At 39.0% G+C, this 23096-nt stretch overlaps 1 protein-coding gene across 4 annotated transcripts in view; it reads left to right on the top strand.

Moving 5' to 3' along the window:
- The window catches only part of CNTNAP5 (contactin associated protein family member 5), a 287334-nt gene that overhangs the window by 130836 nt on the left and 133402 nt on the right, over positions 1–23096 (top strand). For all 4 annotated transcript variants that reach the window (XM_035332452.1, XM_035332454.1, XM_035332451.1 and 1 more), the window contains 3 exons: positions 5714–5917; positions 8580–8764; positions 12131–12274. In XM_035332452.1, coding sequence (XP_035188343.1) covers positions 5714–5917; positions 8580–8764; positions 12131–12274 — 533 coding nt within the window. The remainder of the gene's footprint in view (positions 1–5713; positions 5918–8579; positions 8765–12130; positions 12275–23096) is intronic.

The following is a 23096-nucleotide window of genomic DNA, read 5'->3' on the forward strand; positions in this document are numbered from 1 at the left end:
ACATAAAAAGAGAACACATTTATGGGGGACACAGGTGAACCAGATCCTGCACAAATATGCATCTGCAACTGCTGGATGATTTCTACCTCTTAAACTACTTGTGGTAGCAGGTTAAAATTCAGGTGATGCTGGACTTCTGTCTGTATATTCCACATTTCAAGCAACTGCTGCCCCAAAGTGTGGCACTTGATCTGGAAACAGAGTTGCTTTATGGTGATATATTCTGGGCAGAAAGTCGCAGAAGCAATGATTTACAGGCAAGCTGGAGATTCTTTTTGTGCAAGTGGCAGCATTCATTGGATAGCTTAGATAGAAGTTTGGGGATACTGACAGCTTAGGCCATTTGAATTTAATGTGCTGCTGTACATCTGTTAAAATGCGGGACTACTGCCAAACATAAAGCTGAGCACCTCACTGCTACACCAGGGCGTGCAAAATGGCCTGTGGCTCCTTGGATTGTCTCTGATCTCATCAGCTCCTTTTTAACATTGCGCTTTTGAGCAGAAGATGGCAGCTGTAGGAGAGGTTTGTGGCTTTGCTGCTTAAGCATTTTTGTGATGGCAGAGCTAAGTGTGACGCTCTTGTGCCTGTATAAGGCTCTGACCTCCAGTTGTGGAGTGTGCGGGTGCTGTGCAGCACACTCTGCTGAACAGGTCCCAGGAGCACAACCTTGTGCTAACTTCTGGCAAAGGTAGCTTTCAACGATGACTGTGTAGTAGGAGGCAGATGGAAGGCATCAGGTCTTGTAGGTCACAAAGGTCTCTGCCAGAACACAGTGACAAAAAAAAATATCAAAGGATCATATTAGAGATTAACTGCAATATAGACTGGATGACAAAGTGGCTGACTTATCATGTGACTGAACTGCGCTACTGAATGGCACTCGTAGTTCATTACTCCTGGGATATTTAATATGTTATGAATTTACCTCAAACACTATTCTGTCAAACAAAAGAGCTTTTTTTATTTTCTTTTTTTTCTTTTTTTTTTTTTTTTTTTTTTTTTTTTTTTTCTTTTCACCCTCTAACTGGCTGCCAGCTGAGATTGGTTCATTGGAACACAAATACTTATTTTTACCAGCAAAGCTTTTTCAGGCCTATGAGTTTGCTTGACCCTATCCTATATAGGATCAAAGTTCATGTGAAGCAAAGCACTCAGGGCTGTCAGAGGATACATGCTGGATCCTGTTTTCCTTCTCACGCTGCAAATTAAATGAAATTTAATTACATTTCTTGGAAATTCCTGCAAGATTTCATCTCACATCCTCAAAATAGGTATTAAAATAGGAATGAAATGGCCTTGATTTGAAAGAGCATACAGTGATGCTTCCTGTTCAGAAAAAGGGATGTATGATGAGTTAAATGGACACTTCCATGAAGAGGTGTGCATTAACTCTCACTGGCCATTTGCAGCAGAGACTCCAGAAGTAGTATATAACAGATAACTGGAGCTGCAATAGAGCTGGTGTTCAGACAATTGGCAAACCAATTGCTTTGGATGCTGGGGAGCATGGGACTATCTTTATACGTGGGAATAGTCTTGTTAGCTTAGCACAGGGGAAAAAAATCTGCTGACACAATTGCTTTTATAGGATAAGATTTATAGCTGCATTGAAGATGCTGATCATGTTCTATAACTGGTTAACAGCCCAAAATGCATCAGCAGGATCAAGGGTATGTTCATTTAACAGGCTGGGAAACCACAGGAAAACAATGATAGGGTATGAGATAGGGTATCTTCTGCCTTTGAGAGACAAGTTTTTCATTTGCAGTTCAGGGCTCTAATTTCTCATCTTTTGCTCTTGTTGCTCCAGGGAATATGATCTGATATTGTGTTTTTAGATGAAATGATTCTTGATCTTTTTTCTCTTTCTCTTCCCTACCCCCCACCTTTCCCTCCTTTGTCTTTTGATAAGATGGAAAAGAACACGTTACAGAAAACCACTGCCTGTCTGATGGCACTGACCAGTAGTGTTTGTAACCACTTGTGTAAGACAAATACCCAAAGGATCGCTTGCCAGGAGTCAGACATAGATTTGTGATAGGGTCAAAGATGCCTAGCAGAACAGTCACCTCTGTGGTGCTCGTTCACATTTATCCCTTGGAATGCATGTCTGAGAGGAGTGTGGAGAGGGAGGTCAGGTTGCTTCAGACTACCTGAAACCAGCAAGTCATGACCAGCCAGGAGGGATGTCTGCTCAGACAGGGAACAGAGCTCCTGCCTCCTACAGGGAGCTAAGGCTTCTGTTCATTGATGCAGGTGCCAGAATAAGAGTTTTTGTCTCAAATTGAAACTGTTTCTTGAGGATATTTTGGAATAACTTTGCCTAAAGTGTGTGGCTACTTTTTCCAAAATCACTAGGGAGGACCATCTTTATAAGAATAAATGAGTATCCTCTCTGCTGCCTCCTGTCTCCTTGCTGCACAGGCAAGCTCCACACTCTCACCTTGCTCCCAGCCTGTCTTCTATCAGCATAACTAGTCTCATACATTGAGTCCTCTGGTCACATGTTGCCATTTTTATTTATTTACTTATTCAAGGCTGATTTGGCCTGATAATCCACCTTCAGCTGACTGTCTCAAACCACCCCCAAGTGACTTTAATGTTAGGATCTGTGTTGGGAAACCAAATTGAAGTGGAATAAAGTAACCAGCTCCCCATAAGCTGCAACCTCTAATGAATTTAAGAAAAGCTTGATGAATTTCTATTGTATGGAGACTTCTTCACCTGTGAGCAGAAGGATGTATGTACTTAAAGCAGAGGAATCTGTTTAAATTGTGGGCCAGAGAATAATAATATAGAAGAAGCAGCTTTTACCTGATCTCACTTTTGATGAATTTTGTAGCTTTGTTGATGGAGGACAGCATAGGAAAGTATGAAGACTGAATAAAGTCTCTCTTCAGTGATCACAAGTAAACCAGTGGGTAGTGCAGAATGAAACCATATGTTTTTGCTTTGTTATTTCTACAGATTTTCTGAGATTTACAAAATTTCAAATCCTTGTTCTCTTGCGCAAGTGGATTACAGGCATGTGTGGGCCCTAAATAAACTCCGAGCAATCAAGCAAATTTTCTGCAGTGACTGCATTAGAATTGTGCTAGATCTTTCAGTTTTTAATGGGAAGCCAATGATTTGTTGGCATGCAAACTGCCACTAATGACTTTTGGAATCCAGTGTTAGCATTTATTTGACATATTCCCGTTTCATTCAGGGCTATTTATTGGCCAGTGTCCTCACAACTGATAATTAGTGAAGCAGATTTTTTCGGAAGCAGGTTTTCCTTTGTATTACACTCTGTAAATGGTATCAGAACTGTTCTAGAAATTGCATGTTATGTTGTGGCTTAGTGAAGAGATAAGAACAAGGAGTGAAGTGTGAATTCAGACTGAGAGACTGGATTATTTGGGGTGAGGATCTTGAAAGAAAAAAAGACTGCTATATGACACCACTGGATCAGTTCTCTCTCTCTTGCAGTATCTTTGGTTCAGACACTTAGCAGGAAAATCTACTTTAACCACAAAATGCACTGACAATCAAATGCTAAATACTATATATATATATATATTTAGTAAGCTATTTCCCAATTCCTGCCTGTGTTAAAATGAAACTATTTTTATGATGTACTTACAATTCACTTTTTAAACAACTTGAAGTATTTAATCTAGCTAGGGAAAATTCATAAGAACTAAACCATGAACTGAATTTTCTTTATAGAAAGTGGCTGTCAAAGTGTCAATAGAGAGAAAGCAGCAATTCTAGGGAGGGGGAGGGTGAATCTGAACACCTAAATCAAAAGTAAAAACAGGGAAAGCAGATGGCATGAATACTTCTGTAACAATACTTCCTACAGCAACAACTGTTACACTTGTGATTCTAAACAGCATTTTATAATTGTGACAACATTGATAAGAAGTTAGTCTAGATTATTCTGTAGTAGATTTTTTCCCAGGATTAAATTTATTTGTAGTCTCAATCTCTGAATAAATAATTGTCTTTTTATTTGGAATGGAATCAGTCTTGGAGTGACAGAATTTCCCATGAAATTTAAATTTTGAACTACCTGCAAGTTTGTAGTGTGCTGTCCAACTTTTGTACAAATTGTTGTTCTGACATGCAGAAGTTATGAATGATGCTTTCCATAGTAACAAATCATTAACAGGTGTTTATTTTCTGAGTGTGTAATAGCTTTTAATTGAAAAAATCTTTAAATTTGGGTCCAGTTAAAAAAAAAAAAAAAAAAAAAAAAAGGAGGGAGGGGGAGACCCACAACTGTTTTTTCTGTTTTTTTTTTTAAAGAGGAAAAAGTGAAACTACCATTAAAGCTGGTAAAGGGTGGAAGAACTCTCAAGGTAGCTTAAGTGACTTAAAACACTAGCTTTAATCATAATACAGTTGCTGACCAGGAAGTCTTGATTCTCTTGCTTATGGACCTTTCAGATACTTTTCAAAAGAAAATGAAAAAAACAGCTGCTTTAGATTATCATTAAAGTATGTGGTTTGCAAACAAAGATAGCCAATTCTTTTTCTTCTTCTTCACTGCAAAGATATTCTTTGTCTTTATATATGTATCCCAGTAGTTACGTAGAAAGTTAAATGCTTGTTCAGAGTTTTTTTTTTTTTTTCTGATGTTCTTATTTTTTATTATTTTTCTTAAGAAAAGGAAATACCAGTTGACAGATTTATTATTTACAAGTACATACTTTATCCATGATTTTTAACAAATTGCATTTGGATAAAACTTAGAATTGAATTAATATATGTCAGTCACATTTGACTATGATGCATTATTTAAAGGTATTTAAAGCTACGTGAAATGTTCTCGTAATGTAAAGAGGGTGAAGGAATAATAATAAAAAAAAAGGAGCGGGGAGAGGGAAGAAAAGAAAAAGAAAAAAAAAAAAAAAGTTTACTAAAATCTGTTTTGCTTGAAATGCCACTTTGTTATGTAAAGATAGTACTGTATTTTGCTGCTGCCACAGGAAATATTAATTGCAATTGAAGAACTGACAGCTTGTTTCCCAATCACAGGTTTTGGAGGCTGGCTGAAGTGGAAAATATCTTTCTAATAGGATTTTCAAAGGTGTATAATCAGGTTAGATGCCCAGTTCCAAAGAAATCCCTTCAAAAGTTTTTTGAATTGGTATTTGAAAATTCTTGCCAGCCTAGCCAATTTGCATGCAGAAACATGGTTGATAAATGCTCATCACAAACAAGCAGCCAACCCTAGAGGCTAAGATGATGCCTATTTGGATGCAAAGGTGGATGTGGGCATGCCCAACATGCAGAAATATCTCAACAGACACTTCTGAAGCTAGAAAAAGTGAGTGGAGTAAGAACTGAAGTGTTCAAAGTAATGAATAATATCCTGTGTGTGTTTAAAAGACAAACAACAAACATGACAAGGGATGCTCTGGAGATCTGAATACAATGGAAAGCACCTGGTCTGCTTTAAAAAGTAAAGTGAGAAAACAAATCTTACATGAGAATGAGGAGGAAAAGTGCAGAGGAATTCTGTTTTAATTCTAGAGTTCCTTATAATCTGATCAGCGAGGATTGGAAATGGATGAAATGTAATATGACTCCAGGGTCACACAGGTGCCAGGTACATCCTGTAGATATACACTTTTCTAATGAATAATTTAAAAGATTCTGAGATGTTATGTCCCCTCTCCTGATGCTATCCCTCTTCATTTTGCCATCTTCTTTCTCCCAGAGTCAGATATTGCAGACTTCGACGGCAGAAGTTCCCTCCTCTACAGGTTCAATCAGAAGCTTATGAGCACATTCAAAGATGTGGTTTCCTTGAAGTTCAAGAGCATGCAGGGGGATGGAGTCTTATTCCATGGAGAAGGACAGCGTGGAGACTACATTACCTTAGAAATGCAGAAAGGACAGCTCTCATTGCACATCAACCTGGGTAAGAACAGTTAGGATTATTGGTGCGCATACTGCTCTAACAAGGATTTTTTCATTTGCTTTTATGAATATATTATTTATATTAAGCAGTATCTAGTAATTTCAGCTCAGACCAGCAACACCTGCTGTGTGCTTCAGGGAACTCAGAATTTAAATACTGGTCAGAGAAGGTGAGAGGGGAAAGAAAAGAGAGTAGACTTGACTGATGTCATGCAGGACACATGATAGATGAGCCAAGAAGAGACCTAGGCTCTCTTAACTAGAGATGGCCACAGTAGAGCTCACTTAATGATTGCTTTTGGTCTTTGTTTGATGATGCATTGAAGCAGTGCTATTATTTATTTTAAAAAGTTCTGCTTCTTTCACTTTTTTTTTTTATTGCTATTTTATTGTTGTTATTTTTAAGAACATAATTCCCAGGAAGTATGGCTTGGGGCTCTAAAGGTTTATTTTTGCCATGTCTCATTTTTTCCATTCTATGATTAGAACTTGGCAGAGAATGCAGAAATTAAATGAAAACACTCCGATCAAAACATTGTGCACACTGATATTGCTTTGTTGCTGGAGATGGCTGTAATTGAGAACTGTCAATATCTGCAAGGCCTTGAGCATGTGATCACGTTGGATTGCAGGAGAAGAAAGGCTGGCTTACTTTCTCTCTGTAGAAGGGTGCTTGTTTTTTCTTGGTGAATGCACTAAAGCACTTTGATGTACAGGAGTTACTGTAGTAGGAGTGATCATTCCCTGTCTCCAAGCCTACCGCAGAATCTTCGTTAGCTTCAGCTGTGGGAGAGCCATGGTATTGCCTCAGCAGTTCATGCTGACTCACATTTCTCATATGTGAGAGGTCTGAGTTGGGCAGAAGTTTCCATGCCAGCATTGCTGGCACTTAAGTCAGGGCAGGACCTGTGTTTACTGTATTTGGGTGTTTAACTTGGTGTGAAAGCCCCCTGTAGACCATCTAAGTGGAAAGCTAAAAAAAAAACCTTTTCTTTTGTTAACCATGGGGGTGGGGGCAAGGAGGTGAGGGAATGTAACATCAAGTAATATATGGGGGCAGATCTTAGACTAGCAACTCTCAGAATCATATAATGGTTGAGGTGAGAGGGGACCTTTGGAAGCTATCTGGTTTGAACCCCTGCTCCAGCAGGGTTGCCCAGAGGAGGGTGCTCAGCACCACGTCCAGGCAACTTCTGAAGATCTCCAAGGAGGAGATTCTACCACCTCTCTGGGCAGCCTGTGCCAATGCTCAGCCACTAGCACAGCACAGAAGTGCTGCCTGGTGGGCTACCTCCCATGTTCCAGTTTGTGCCCATTGCCTCTTGTCCTGGCACTGGACACCACTGAAAGGAACCTGGTTCTATCTTCTTTGCATTTTCTCTTCAGTTATTTAGACATATTGTTAAGTTCCCCCTGAAGCCCTATTCTCCAATTCCAGAACACTTCAGTAAGCTTGTCTAGTAGTCATAAACTCGTGGCAGCAAACTGGAGACATTAAGATAGAATTCAAGATAATTTCTTCTGCATTTTTTCTCCTTGTGCTTAATTTCTTTGTTTTAAATGTTAGTAACAATTTTCCACAGCTCTCTGGGATTTCATTCTTACGTAAGCTCAGTAATTGTTTAGTCTCCAACTCTTATTTTCTTTCTTTTAATTTAGCTTGTTCATCAAATGATAAAAATAAAGTAACATTTTTCTAATTAGATATTTGAATGTTACTTGGATCAAATAACTGCATGCTGAACCTCTGAATATGGAATCCTTTCACTCCATTGATTTGTCCTCCTCTTCCAAATGTTTAATGCTAGGATGAGAATATGGTATAGTTAAAAATATTATGTTAACTTCTTCCAGGGAAGAGGCTGTGCGAATGCATACTCTCAGATAAGAGTTATTTTCTTTCAACAATAGCCTCAAATTTACAGAGTTTGGCTATTTCATATCCTCCATGTCCATTCATATGTCAGGGGCAAGTATTTTGACATGTGTTCCTGAATGTGCTTGCATCTTGCCTGACAGTTTTGGAGCATGTTTTCTTTCCATTCTTCTGGGATATTAATACAAAATTAAAATAATAAAATAAAAGACACATTCCCTTTAAATGAGTTTCTGAAATGTTCAGACATGCAGCCAGCTGGAAAACAGAAGGGTGCTTGAAATCACCAGGGATAGGCCCTAAATATTTTTATGATTCTTAATCTAAACTTGGAGAGATCTAGAACAGGTTTAAGGGTCTCTTAGAACTGAATGAAACATTTGCAATCATGTTGTTTCACTGACTGTGGTTCTTTTTTTTTTTTTCTTTTTTTTTTTTTTTCTCTGCAAATTTTTCTCTGAAAAAGGTGTAATTTTCTTGCTAAAATATAAAAAACACATAGTTGCAACTGAAATGTCAGGAGTAGTTTGTTGGTGTGAGTAGACAGCAGACTTTGGTGCAACTCAAAGGGAGCTCTTAAAACACCAGGGAAAGAAAAGTGTGTATACATGCAGATATAAATGAGAGGGCCAAAGAATCTAAGGGAAGATTTATGAAGGGTCTGTTTCTGGGCAGGGCTCCAGTTTGCATATAGTAGCATTGCTCCTCTCTCCTCATGAGCTCTAACTCTTGATTTAAGGGCCTGGAGATAATTCTGACATCTTATGCCTTGTCTCTGTCCCTCCAGGAGACTCCAACCTGCACTCCACTAACAGCCACACATCCGTCACCCTGGGCAGCCTCCTGGATGACCAGCATTGGCACTCGGTTCTCATAGAGCGTTTCAACAAGCAAGTGAACTTCACGGTGGACAAGCACACTCAGCATTTCCGAACGAAGGGGGATTCAGATCACTTGGATATCGATTATGAGGTGTGTGAAGCCTTTTGGTTATACCTGGGAGATGAGACTGAACTGGTGTAAAATGAATGTGATGGAAAATAACAGCTGTTTCTTAAAAGCTGTTTCTTTCCACCAGAGATCTTTTCTTTATTTAATATTTCCTTTCCATAAAGTTCCCTTTAACAATCATAGACTACCTCAGTGCAACTCTACACAATATAGTCTCAGGAAGTGGCTAGCTTCTGGACAAATATGCACTGGATTACGCTTATATTTCAAAGTATGTCAGACTTTAAATAAACTTAATCAAAAAAGTATAGCCTTGGTGGAAGCCTTTGTTCTGGCCACATCTTCAGGGAACACTCTCATATACAGGAATAAGTGCTCGCATCATCTCCAGGATAATTTTAATGGGATCATTGGACACTATTGCTGCATCAGATTGACATGGAGATCCCAGCTCTGAGTTGTACCTATCCGGACGCCACCTTGCTCAGATGGTTCTGCATGGAGAAGAGTGGGTAGAGACTATCCCCTTCCCTGCAGGAGTGGAAGACCCTGAGCAGAGCAGTCAAAATATCTGGCTGTGACCCAGATCCGTTCACGTCTGGGGATGTGATGCTAGGTATCTGGCTCTAGGGAGCCAGAGCTGCACAGCCAAGGAAGGACTGAGCAGAAGAAATATCTTACCTGCCCAGCAAACCCAGTGCTGGTGTGCTCCCCTACAATGAGGCCAAAGTAAAAAAAAAAAAAAAAAAAAAAAAAAAAAAAAAAGTGCAGTTTGTATCACTCCAGCAATTCAGTTCTTGTGGCTTGTAGTGAAAAATACCCCAAAACAAACAAAAAAAAAACACTAAAACAAACATAAATCCCCACCATTATCATCATATATATACGCAAAACAGTTCTTCATCTTACCTGTTCCTCCTACCTATACACACCTACTTGCAAATTACTCATGTTAATTTTTATCCCCACACACTTGTCTACCAAGTCTTGCTAGCCCATAGGGCACAGGGTTATGCTTGCACAGTCAGAGCCATCACCTTGTTTGGATGGGTTGAATTAGCATGGTTCATTGCTCTGAGATCAAAAGTTTCCTCTCTGCACTTTGCATTCATTTCTCTTGAAAGACCAATTCCCAGTGCACCTTAGCAACAAATGTTGATGGCTTGGCAGTGGCAGGTGCCTGCTCTCTGCTCCTCTCCTGTTCCAGCTAAATTTCCCTTCCTTACTTTTCTCAAAGTGCTGAAAATGGAGTCTGTCCACCTGTTAAAAATTCTTCTGTACCAAATCATGAGCACATTTAATAGAGGAAGTAGGAGAAAGTTCCTAACCATTTGGGCAGTGAGATTCTGGAACAGCTACAGACTGCTATATCTGCTTTTAAGATGGAGGTGGGGAAAACCAAACACGAGTCATCAACTTTCCTAATTCCAGAGTCATAAAATTCCTTGTTTCCTGCTGCAGGGTTGATGCCAGCTAGGGATAACTCAGGCTCTAAGGTAATTTGCAGAACATTTTCCAGATGTTCCAAAATAGGGAGCATGGTGAAGATCTTCAGCTGGTGTAAATCAGCATGTCAGCACTGACCTCTGTGGCATGTTTTCTTTGCATTTGCACTGAAATGATCTTTCAATTGAACATTACAGCAATACATTCAAGTGAAAGTTTATCTCAGCACACTTTGGGGATTAAAGGCCTTACTGAGGGTAATAAAACCATTAGTTTTGTAATTAAAATTATTACCAATCACCAAGCAAACAGTTTTTTTAATAATGCAGTGGTATAATGAATATTGATTTTTCTTCTGGTTTTGAAACCCAGTGCAGAGTCCCTGAGCAGGAGACTTAAAGAATAGAACATGAAAGAAGGAAAGTCTGGTGCTTTAAGGAAAAACTAATGATTCTCACTTGAAAAACAACAACAAAAACACAAGACAAAAACCAAAACCAAAAGAAAAACAAACAAACAAACAAAAAACAACAACAAAAAAACATCGCTACCCAAAAGCCCTCATGCCAATAACAAACCTGCAAGTGATGTAAGATAGCAGTCTGTTCACTCTTTATTTCTGTGAAATGATCAATTAATACAACCGAGGCACAAGTTCATTATGGACTTGTTTTCAAAGAAGTGTTGTCAATGTTATCCAGGGAGGTTTAATTTGCTTATTTATCCTAGCTGCTAGGTGGAATGGGAGGAAAAATTACCCCCAAATTTCCCTTTACTTTTGTAATAATGAGCTGAGCCATTAGGAGTAGTAACAGAGGAGTACGGCTGACCGTGTTCCAGCAGCCATCAGTATGCCTGCGGTGCCACACAGTGCTGTGTGCCCGTGCTGCGATGGATGCAGCAGGATTGCAGCACAGCTCCAAGCACACTGGTAGCACTGAGGAGTGCGGTGGCTGCAGGATCTTAGCCTACATTATAGCGTTTGTGATGCTGCTGGCTGTAATGGAAAAAAATGGAAGCAAACAAAAAAGCAGAGGTGCCACTGGCAAAACTTTGCAAAAAAGACCAGTGAAGCTGATTAGATATGGGCTGTCTAATCTGGAAAAGGAAAAATGGCTTATCATAAGCTTTGTTTTTGTGGTGTTCAGTCTTTTCTATTGTCCTTAGGATTCTAAAGTAATTGTGTTCCAAGGATTTGGAGAACTCTACTTCCTTAGACTCTTTGTCCTCTGGAAATTTTAGCCCTCTACTTAAGCGATGAATTGTAATCTGCACAACACTAATGTATTTTAGTACTTAGATAACAGCACAGCATAGGTTTTGTTCAATTGTGTAAACTGCAGTACTTTTCCATTACACTGTTCATTCCCAAATACTGTGTGTAAGTCTTATAAAGCCCAAATCACAGTGAAATTTAAGGCAAAATATTTGCAAGAAGCTAATGGGATAGTACGTGTGTGTGCTACTACCCTCCACTGGCGGAAAGCAGAACTGTTCAGATACATGGTGAGCGGAAAGGGGTTACTCCAGTTGTACACCCGGTGCTCTGTGGGCAGAAGGAATTTATTCCCCCCATTGCTCGGTGTTTCCTGCTTGGTGACAGCCTCCAGGTCAGAGGAACCACAGGTTGGAGACTGCTTGAAAATTTGGGTGTTCCTGGTGGGGGACTGCTTATAGCAGGTTGATGAAGTGGCGTGTCATGTCACATAAAAGCCATTTCCAAATTGCAAAGCTGTCTGCAGCAGCATTTCTCCAACAGCTGCAATACTACACTGTCTGTAACTCCCATGCTGGGAAGTCTGGGCCCTGCTCTGTGCTCAGAGATGATGTTGTTGGTGTTCAGTTTCCCTGAGATAACATCCCAGCTGGCTGTATGGAGGGGGGTTCTGCTGTCTTGCTTTTGGGCTGGTACCTAAATGCAGTTCTTGTTCTTTCCAAAAGCTCAGCTTCGGAGGCATTCCTGTCCCAGGGAAACCAGGAACTTTTCAGAGGAAAAATTTCCATGGGTGCATTGAGAACCTTTATTACAATGGAGTCAATATAATTGACCTGGCAAAAAGGCGCAAACCTCAGATCTATACTGTGGTAAGAGACAATGATGTCTGTTTTCCTTCTTTACTTCCCTGTTGTTGGTGCTGCTGGCTATACTGAATGAACAGAATTCAGACTTAGGTAGCTATGGGTATGATTAGCTTGTTAAAATTGTATTGCTGAGGCTAGCACCACCCAGCACTGGCTGCTATGGTGGGACTTATTCAAAGATACATGTATAAATTAATATATTTCTCTGACTTTCCAAGTATATGAGAATTTGGATAAACTTTTTATTTCCTTTTTCAACATGAAGATGTGTCTTTCTGATGGCATGATAGAAGTCATAGAGATTTTTTTCTGATTCTCAGATAAAATCGTACTTTTTCAGCCATTCCCCATCACTATTGCTGAGTATAGTAGTAGAAACATTTTATTTTTCTGTGTGATTTGGTATTATAGAGACAAATAAATGTTTTTCTTACTAACAAAAGTATTTTCCTTTGTACTGCCCCTTATGTTCAGTGTGTTCTTGGCAGTTCTGAAAACCATTGACCTGGTTCTAGTGTCTCTACATGGGGGAGAGTGGGGTTGAAGCAAAAGGAATTACAGTCTTATCCAGCCTGCTAACATAAAGTGTACAACTTCATAGTTAATAGTGTCTAAAATTACAAATATGTTTAAATATATCATGAGCAAAATAAACTACATTTTATTTCATAAGGAAGGAGAATAATATACTCCCATGCAGTGTTCACAAATTTTAAATAATTCAACTGTTTGTTCAGCTTGTGCCTCACTCCCACACCACGTTTTGATATTAAGCCTTTTGGCTAATACTGTGTCTCTGGAGAACAAGGAGGCAAAACTGCTTCTGGCTTCCTTGGCATTTTCATAGAACAGACTGAAGCTGCAACAAAGAAAGCCTGAAGTCCAAGAGAAGTCCTTATCTTTCCTATTGTCCCTGTCTGGGACTAAACTGAATGCACAAAGAAATGGAAAACAGAAAGCTGATAGGTGAGAGGTCCTGTTTAGTGTTGTTGGCAGTTAAGACTCTGCTCCAGGATGCTCCCCTGGCTTGGGACTAAGAGACTGCTTTAATAACCACAAGTTTGATTGTTCTGACTCAGGACTCTAAGGTACAAATCTTAGGTACTGTGTTAAATTGCTCTTCCTCTCAGCTTAGTTTTTAATGAGAGGAAAAAGGCCTGGCCATTTTCTTAGGTCATTAGCTGTTTGTTTTGCCAGTTTGGTAATGTGAAGGCCTTCCTAAAGGGGAAAAGGAAAATTTAGTAATGTGCTTTTTCTCTGTTGGGTACCGTCTGGGTGTAACATATCCCTTAGCAATGAAACCCTTTTATCACAATACTTAGTTCAGCCAATTCTAGATTGAAGGAATCTTGCTTCTTTGGTCAATTTAAAGGGGAAGTGCCCCCATCCTTCTATCTCTCTCACAGAAGTGATGATTTTAAAGAAAAAGTTTTAAAATGCTGGCTGCTCCACTGCATTTTGCAAGGTCTGTGAGCTGTTATGTGCTGTGTCTGTGACACTTTGTTTACACACAATACATAAAAAGGTTGCCACAAATGTCTCATGATCTTGTCTGAACATCCTTCTATAGCAAACAGCTCCTGCAAATCTGGTGTCTTCCAATATTCTTTCCATCATAATCATTTATCTCTTCTGGCAATTTTCAGGTACTTCCAGCCATCACAGATTGATATCCCTCTCCCATCCTCCTGCTCTTCTCGACCCCTTAGCAATTTACTTACTCAATTAAAATAATTTGTTCTTGCTAAATGTAGTCTTTTGTCTACTAGATTTCCTCTGCACTAAATGCTTTTACTCCAAGTTCATTGAGGTTTTCAAGCAACAATCCATATCCCCAGGGAGCTACAAGCTTCTCTGCCTTGTGTCTCTGTAGTTCCTAAGGTTGTCTGGAGTGGAAATGCAATGAAAGGAACAGCACCGAAGTTGAATTAAATACATCAAGGGCTACTTCTTCTCACAACCTGTTGTGTACTTATGCTTCCTCCCCTCAAGCTGGAGATCACCAAAGAGGGTTCTGCATGGTTAGTCCCCATAATATCTTTGTCTCTAAGAAAAGGTATTTGAGGACAACTGACCAATTTCAGATTAATGCTCAGGGACATATTTTGCCTTCAAAATGGAAGCAGCCTTCAACATTGAATCTGTTTCATTCTTTGTCCATTTAGGAACATTGACACAGTCAATGAGCCAGACTTATGGGTTATCATACCCACCATATTTTTTTTGTTTTACTGTTGACATCTTTCACAGAATTAAGAGAATGATAAATCAGTTTTAGAGGTGTACATTTTCTCTTATGAAGAAGTTCTTCACCCATATAAATAATGGTCCCACATCAGCTGCATTTAAAGTCAGAGGAAGAAACTACAGGTTGTCAATGACAGAGTACTGCTCTGTGTCATACTCATGGGTGGTGGACGTGATTATCATTCTGCCTGTTCTTTTCTATAACTCATTTGCAGTTGTCAGACTTGCAATAAATCCCCTTGAGAAAACATCTCAAGATAATGAGGCAGACTGTCTCTTTTGAACTGGAATTTGCCTTCAGAATTTCCTTCTTGTATTGCCTGATGTTTAACTCCTCTATGGCCCTATTTGTCCAGGCTGTCTGTATTCCCCCTGGGTTTCTTCTATCCCTGATGGCATGTTGTAGGGTTTGGTTTTGTTTTGTTTGTTTTTTCCCCTTCCCTAGTTCCTTGTGTAGCAAAATAGCAGGAGACATTTCATTTGCTCTCTAAGTGGTTACTGGTTTTAATTGCAAGAGGTTTTTAGAAGTTAAATTTCTGTAATTACCAATGTTGTGGTCCTAGGGTAACACCCTTGGGAAGCCTCTGCAAAAGCTTTAAAATAAAATTTCAAGACCTTTCCTATTACTAGCCTAGCTGCGTGTAGGTTCTCACCAAAAAAGAAGCACAGACTGCCCATCTTGAGGAATTGTACAGCTTTCACTCGTTCTTCCTGGGCCAGTAGTTAGGGGCAGGAAAATATGGTAGAAGGTGCCACATTTACAAGAAATTAAAGATAGTTCTTCACAGAAGGATATTTGAGCTGTTAATATCTGAGATGATGAAGTCCCTGTTGAAGGATTTTGTGCATGTTAAGGGTAGATGTAGATTCAGCAGGAGACTGGACAAGGTATAGCAAGAGCAGTCCATTAGGGAATTCCAACACTAAATACGTGGAAACTGTTTCTGGCTGAGGGATTAGTTTAGTGGAAAATAATTGAAGGCTCAGAGACTACTAGCAGGAAGTATAGGGTATGTGTTTGCTGTTCTTGTACTCTTCTTCAAACAACTATCTATAGGCATTGGTAAAGGCAACATGGACCGTAGGTCTTTCCCAGTACACCTGCTGTTAGGTGAGGGTACAGAATTTATTTTAAGATGATGCTCGCAGCAGTGTCTGGTACCACTTGACAGAGGGCTGGAGGGAATTCCCAGGTTCATACAGATCTTACAACTGAGAGTGGGTGAAGTTAAGGAGCTGTAACTATTTTCCTCTCTGTCCTAAATCCAGGATACTCTGTCAGAGCCCTCTGGCCACCAGTGTCTACCTACATCTCTATTCGGATTGTACCTTTAGAAACTGGTCTAATGTGAAGATCTGTGACCAGGCTTTAAGTCTTTTCCTGTCTCAGTGATTTTTGAAGTCAAAATAAGAAGTTGTCTAGCTGAAGGAAAGAAATGAAGAGGTCATGAAAAATTGCAGATTTGATCTTCTCAATGCTCCACCCTACATATTCACTGAAATTGAGGAAAACGCTATCCCATTTTTTCTTCCATTACCTTCACTTAATATGAATTGGAGCTATATTTTTATTTAGCAGACTAAACCCTACACTGACTTGAGAGAAGTGCAGGATATTTGAAAAGCAGCAGTTGTCAGCCCTCAGATATGCTTGAATTTCTACGTCAGCCTGCCATGTTGAATCTGGGACTGACAATTCAGCATGGCAAGGGATGTGATGACATGCAAATGCATCACTGTGGTGCCTCAGGGAAATAACCAATTGCCAGCATCAAAGAGCAAAGAAAGATACCTAGTGACAGAAGAATGTAAACTAATAAGTCATTCCCTTTATAGAGAATCCAAACATGCTATTTTATTAAGCTGATTTGAGATACCTTCATCTTGAGAAGAGTTTGCTTGTCTACACACGTCTTCTTCGACCAAGGTGCTGTTGTGTTGATATATCTGTGAATATCAGGCTGGTAATTCAGGAAGGCTTCTACTAGGTTTTAGAGAACCAGGAATTAGATACATAAGACTTTTTTTTTTTTTTTTTTTTTTTTTTTTTTTTGTCTTTTAGTTTTTCATCTGCTACTAGACTATAGGAAACATAAAGAAAAAAATGAAACTGTTTGCTGACCTTTTTCACAACTTCCTATAAGTCTAAGTTGAATTTATTAAAAAAAAAAAAAAATCCAATTATTTGATGAAAGTGTGTATGTCACATGCACGTTAAAAAAAAAGAACAACTGAATTTGCTGTTCTTTTGACAAGGTGGATGAATTCAGATTCCAGAAATATTTGGTTCCTGTAAAAAATATCTTTTTATGCTTTCTTTTATCTTCGTACCTGCTCTCTGGGTCTTCAGATGAGTCTCCTTCACATTATACCAGCAGTATAGAACAGCAAGAAAGTCTGTATAAATAGCATTCATTTTAAGGTCTCATTTTATTGTTTCTGAATGGTGTAACAAGATTGCTTTGAAAGAAATTAAGTGTGTCACCTCAATCAAGGCCTTGAAATAAATTCTATTTAAATGACAGTTTTCCTATTGATTTCACTTGGCTTTGTCTACAATTCTAAAGACTTTTTAGTCTGTAAATATTTAATCCATCATCTGGCTGCAATAATAAACTCTCCTTTTATTGATAAAAAGGTTTCTTTGTGTTAGGATTTTGATAGTTGTGATGACCACAAGAGAAACGAGTCTTTCAGGGAGAGATACCATATTTTTTTAACACTAGTTGACATATGCATAAAAAAAATGACAAAATTTTGAACAATCAAGGCCTTTTGAAAGTATCAGCCTTCAGCAAATTACAGGTTAGAAACAATTCTTCAGAGTTTAATTTATTACATTATCTAGATAGTCAAATTGAGTGAATAGGGTGGTTAGTTCCTGCTGAGCAGAGGAGGATGTTTCAAGGAGGGATAAGGCAGTTAGTCCCTGTAGGAAAGCAAGAGAGATGGCTAATTATTGTCATAGGAGTTAGCAGGTGATAAAGAAAGTGGTGGTGGTAATGTAATTTATTGCAAAGACAAAGCTTTAAATGTCAGCTTTTTTAAGGTCTTATTCCAATTGGTAAGGCCCAGGGAACTGCCTGGTATTTGGCTGCCTGGAAAAAGAGAAATGGGCAAGCTGATGCCCATTGGTCAGGGCCCTGGAGTACAGGCAATTCATACCGACCATTGAGACTGGTGTTCTGCTATGATACACAAATGCCTGGAGTTTAAAAGACGAAAATCTAATAAAGAAAGCTAGCAACAATAACAATAATAAAAGCTGATCAGAATTGCTTTCTATGCATTTTTCTATTTTGACATAGATGGGGCTCTGTTTTAATAATAATAATACTAATAAAAAAAATCTCCTTGCTTCTGTGTTTTGTACCAGGTAATAAAACCTAATAAGATGTAGATCAGCTTACCCTGAACTGGAACAAAAAAATGTGCTTGAATTGTGCTAATTTTGCCAGTTTAATTTAAGACATCTATCTTAGTCACTTCTGGCAAGGTGAATTTGAAAGGCTGGCTTCATTCCTGCTCAAAGGAGAGAGAATATTAAGTGATCTATATTTTGTTTGCTTTTCCTTCTATACACTTTTCCTCCTTTTCCTGTCTCTTTCTAGCTAAAATGATGTATGTTTTTTCCAAATTAGCTCTATATTTGCTCCCATCTTTTGCCAGCAACACTTAGCTATTCTACCATATAATGAAACATTAATGTACAGTTACTACAGGCATAAAGATGGTCAGATCCTTTGTTCCATTGCTGTTCGTGACCTAGTCAACTGAAGAGTCTAAGATAAAGAATATCCAGAAATGTCTAGTCATGCATCTCATCCTTGATTCTGTCACAGTCACAGTATTTCAATTTTTTGTTAAATTGTATTTTTTTTCCACATAGGAACCTTCTCTAAATAACTAAAAGTTGGTAGGATAAACTAGTATCATTTTATTGACATATATGATACCTAGGCTGAATGAAGATGGGAATTCTCTATCATAAGAGTGATTGATACAAGGAGGTGTTAATTTCAGTTAAACTTGGGTCAGGAAAGCTTTCATGTTTCCATAGTGAAATTTAGAGCACAGAAAGAGAAACCCACATCAGTATAGGAACTTCTCTGAAAGTCTGAGCCCCTCTGTTGGGATGAACTACTTGGTCATTCAGAGAACAGATCCTAACTCAAGTAACAACATGCATCTTGGTGCTACCAGATCACATTTGAAAACAGTTTGCAGTGGCATGTGAGTAGGCTAGAGCTGGTATCTCACTTTGATTTGCTTTTCATTCAGTGCTTAGCAGAGTTTTGACTTGAAAAGCTTTTGAAACCAATATAAATCTCAATATGTCTGTTCTGCCTGAGGTAGTTAATTTAAAGACAGGATTTGAAAGCACATCCCCCATTCTTGAAATCCAGTTACCCATAGTTGAATGACAGTCTTTCATCTTACCCTTTTAAATCTGCATCTGTGATCACCTTTTTCTTCTATTACTCTCTTTACAAATCCATCTGCAACCTCACTCTCTTTGCAGCCAGTAGACCTTCAATTTCCAACCTGGAGATATTCTTGCCAGTTTATCCTCATTTGTATCTCGGCCAGGGCTGGGTTTTTAGTTCCCTTACCTGTCATATGAAATATTCCTTTCTAACCCTCTGCAGAAAACAAGATAACCTTTTTATTGGATAGTATCCACAGAATGATTAATGAGGAAGGTAAGTGCCCATTTGATGCTCTAACCTGCGGGTAGAATGAGAGCTCAGAAATACTCATTTATTGTTCTTCCTGTTCAAGCTGTGATCTTGGCCTGTATCCTTTGGTAGGCTAAATGTTGAGGATTTCAGTTCAGCTGTCAGTTTGAAAAATTTCCCAAGCACATATTACTTTTGATTAGTACTCCATCAGAGCAAGGTGGATGTATAAGAAACTTGTGGCCAATTGCCCTGGTTGTGTTCTAGCAGTCTTTTGTATTCATTCAACAGTACATAATACTAAATGAAGAAAGGCTAGAAAAGGCTGGAATGGTTCATTAAGATTATACAAGTTTTATTGAAATCTTACAGAAGTCACTAGATAGGCTCCAGTCAGTTTCAGATCAGGCTTATGGCTCAGAGGGTCATCTTTGTAATCCACTTTTATCTTCATCACTTAGCAACTGTATTTTTCATTCTCTTTTTAGTAGGAGAGGTTCTGACTCTTCCTTAAACTGCTGTAACATGCTGTTTCCTGTTCATTCCACAGCTTGCTGAGACAAGAACAACCTCTGCAACTGTACAGGTCCAGCAGAAATCTGGGATGATTGCACTCTTGTCTTAAAAGCCCAGTCTTTAGTGTCATGGCAGCCATTGAACAAATTGTGAATATCTCCATTTCATTTATAGGTTCAGAAGGTTTCTTGTGTAAGAATAGTAACAACTCTTTTGGAAAGATTTCACTGCTTATTAGAGGAGTCATTAATCAGTCTGGAGATGTTGGACTCAATGGAATTCTCAAATGCCACATGATAGCTGGAGTTCCCAGCAGCTGAGTAGAGCTTATCGTCTTTCTTTTCCCTGGGGGTTAGAATCTTCTTATCCCATTTCCTAGCCAGTGAACATTTACTTTTCAGTTAAATGGGGTTCAATTATAAAATCGAGTGTGTGCCAGAAATCTTGCATGTACCCTGGAGAGTTCCAGAACTGCTTCCTATTAAAGGAAATGCTCCTGATCGGATGCAGGTTTAGAGGGAACTGCTTACTTTTCTGACTATGCCTGCTGCAATAATTTGAGAATACCATCCAAGGCAAATTTAATAGTTTTTCTCATAGGAACCTATCCCACTTTGGTGAATGATTTTTTTTTTTTCAAAATAATCTGCTAGGATTTTCAAAATAATCTTTCTAGAAAGTTAGAATCATAGAATGGGTTCAGTTGGAAGGGACCTTTTAAGACCAGCTAGGTCGTGGTAGGGCACTAGAACAGGCTCCCCAGGGGAGTGGTCATAGCACCAAGCCTGCCAGAGTTCAAGAAGTGTTTGGGCAACGCTCTCAGACATATGGTTTGATTTTGGGGGTGGTCTTGTGTGGAGCCAGGAGCTGGACTTAATGATCCTTGTGAGTCCCTTCCACCTCAGGATATTCTTTCTTGTTTTTGAGCTGGCTGAGGGGACCCTCAGAATGGTGTCCTAAGCTGCTGGTGAATGGAGAAGATGGCTGCCGGCCTATTGGCAGAGTGCTCTGCCCTTCTTGTGTGCAAACTGCTGTGCCGCTCCTGGCTGCTAGTGCTCCCCAGGGGCCTGTTCTACATGGCTTCCTTCTGCCTGAACCGGCTGTACACCCAGCTGGCACTGCCCAACTCTCATGACACTGGTCACCTACGGCTGGTGCCTCCATGCACAGAGCCTGAGGGTGTCTGGGCCCAGAACCCCCCTCAAGCAACCCTAGAGACCTGGCAGGCCTGGCACCATTCTTAGCAGGCTGCAACTGTACACAGAATATTGCAGCAAAGCCTTTAAGCTTTCTCACCTGCTTGTTCTTGTGGCAGGTGGGATCACAACTGCACTGTCTCTTTGTACTCAACAGAGAGGCTATAGTGCATAAAGTCTCTGCTATCTGAACATGGCAGGGGGGTGCATAGGTCCTGCCTGTATGTCCCAACAGAGACAATGGGGTCACTCCATGCTCTTGCTTGCAGCTCATGTCCCAGTACACTCTTTCTGTATGGATCCCAGGTGCCATGAATAACCTAGTCATTGAGTCATTTGCTAGTGCAAATGACTAAAGAGTGTTGCTGAGTTTTTGAAAGGGTTTAGGACTAGTTGCATATGTTAAGAACCTTATATCAAAAAGAGGTGGAAACTTGGCCCTACATTTGGGCCCATGCACGTGCATCAGGGATAACTTGGTTTAAAACCAATGACGTTACTGCAAACAGCTAAAGTGATATTGACTACACAATGTCTCTACTACCTTATTTTAAGGTTATCTGAAAGGTTATTGTGCATTGCAAACACTTTTTTTTTTTTTTTTTTTTTAATCTCAGCATTCACCTTCTTCGGCACCATTAAGTCAGTCTAGTTATAGTTTGTTCTGTTAGTATACAAAATCTGCAAAGAGCTTTGAGACAAAAATCCTGTTTGAATGTTGCAAATCCTTCCCTCTACAGTCTTGCATTTTTTGTTACAGCCTCCCACTGCCACTGAAGCAAATTAGATACTTGAGTGCAGACTCAGATAACGTTATTTCCTCCAAGCTCCACTGTTATGTATTTATAAGATCTATAAATGTCTTTACTGCTTTGTGTGGAGATACTTAAATCACTATAAATGCCTAAGATTACCAAGATTTGTCATCGCATTTTGAATTTGTAAACCTTTAAAAAGCTCTAGAGAAAGTTACATATATTTGCTTATATCACTTCAGTTGACTGCTTTGTGTAATTTGTCTATCTGCTTTGAATTTGATTGAAAATGGAGGTACAAATACAGCAACAACAATAACAACAACAAAAAAATCTCTTCTGCAGACAATATCCAGCAGGTAGTAGAAAGTTTTAAAAGGTTGAGAGCTAATTTCCATTTTACTTCCCACGTGACTAATGTTCAGATAAGTTTGAATAAGCTTTGGATTATATCTCAAAACTCATTGTAACATGATATACCCATGGATACCTTTTGCCATTGCTAAATCTGCTATGTAGCATTCTTCACCTAACAAGGCAGGGAATACATAGATTGATATAGATATATATCTGTCAAGGGCTGTTTCATGCAGTGATAAATTCAGTCTCTTTCTGGCACTTTATTTATTTTCCATTTTAAAATAAAGGGTAGAAAGACATTTGAAAGCAATAGGGAACCAGTTCCATCAGCTGTTTTAGATTTCAGTAAGGAATTCCCCAAGCACTGTGCAACTTCCTACACATCCATCAAGTGCTGTTGATTATAATTATCCTGTTAGAGAGAGATACCAGCTCTGATATCAAGTGGTACCATGGAGAAAGCCTTTTACTCTTTTTTTTTTTTTTTTTTTTTTTTTTTTTAATCAGATTCCAGTTGATATTTTATAAAGTAGACTAGTTCAAAGCAAGCTGACTGCAACACTTTCCTGGAGTGGCCTTGAAAGACACAGCTCCTTGAATGTATTCTGGCTTTATATATTGTTAAGATTTTACTAGATGGCATGAATGACCGAGTTGGGTAATCTACAATGGCTGAACAAAACACTGGAGTTGGTTCATTTATAAACTACAGGGATACATGCTGGTGCAGATTTTGCTGACTGCTGTGAGAAAATGTGGTGCTCTTCTCAGCAAATAGCATCATTGGTTTCGGGGTTGGATGACTGATTAAGTTAAAGACCATTTAAGTTTGGTGTTGAAATAATGCTGGATTTCACTGCTCTTGCTGTGTGTCAAATGTTTTAATAATTCCTCAAAATTCCCCATGGAAATCATGAGACCTACCATCAGCCAGTAGATCTCACAAGTATCGTTTTATCCCACTTATAAGTAAGTACTGGATCTGAGAGACTTTTAGCTTGAATTTTCTTATGATTTTGTTTTTCTTATGAATCTTTTCAGAATAATCATTTTTCAAAATATTTTTGTTATT

The sequence above is a fragment of the Oxyura jamaicensis genome, chromosome 7, assembly GCF_011077185.1.
Source record: "Oxyura jamaicensis isolate SHBP4307 breed ruddy duck chromosome 7, BPBGC_Ojam_1.0, whole genome shotgun sequence".
NCBI lineage: Eukaryota > Metazoa > Chordata > Aves > Anseriformes > Anatidae > Oxyura > Oxyura jamaicensis.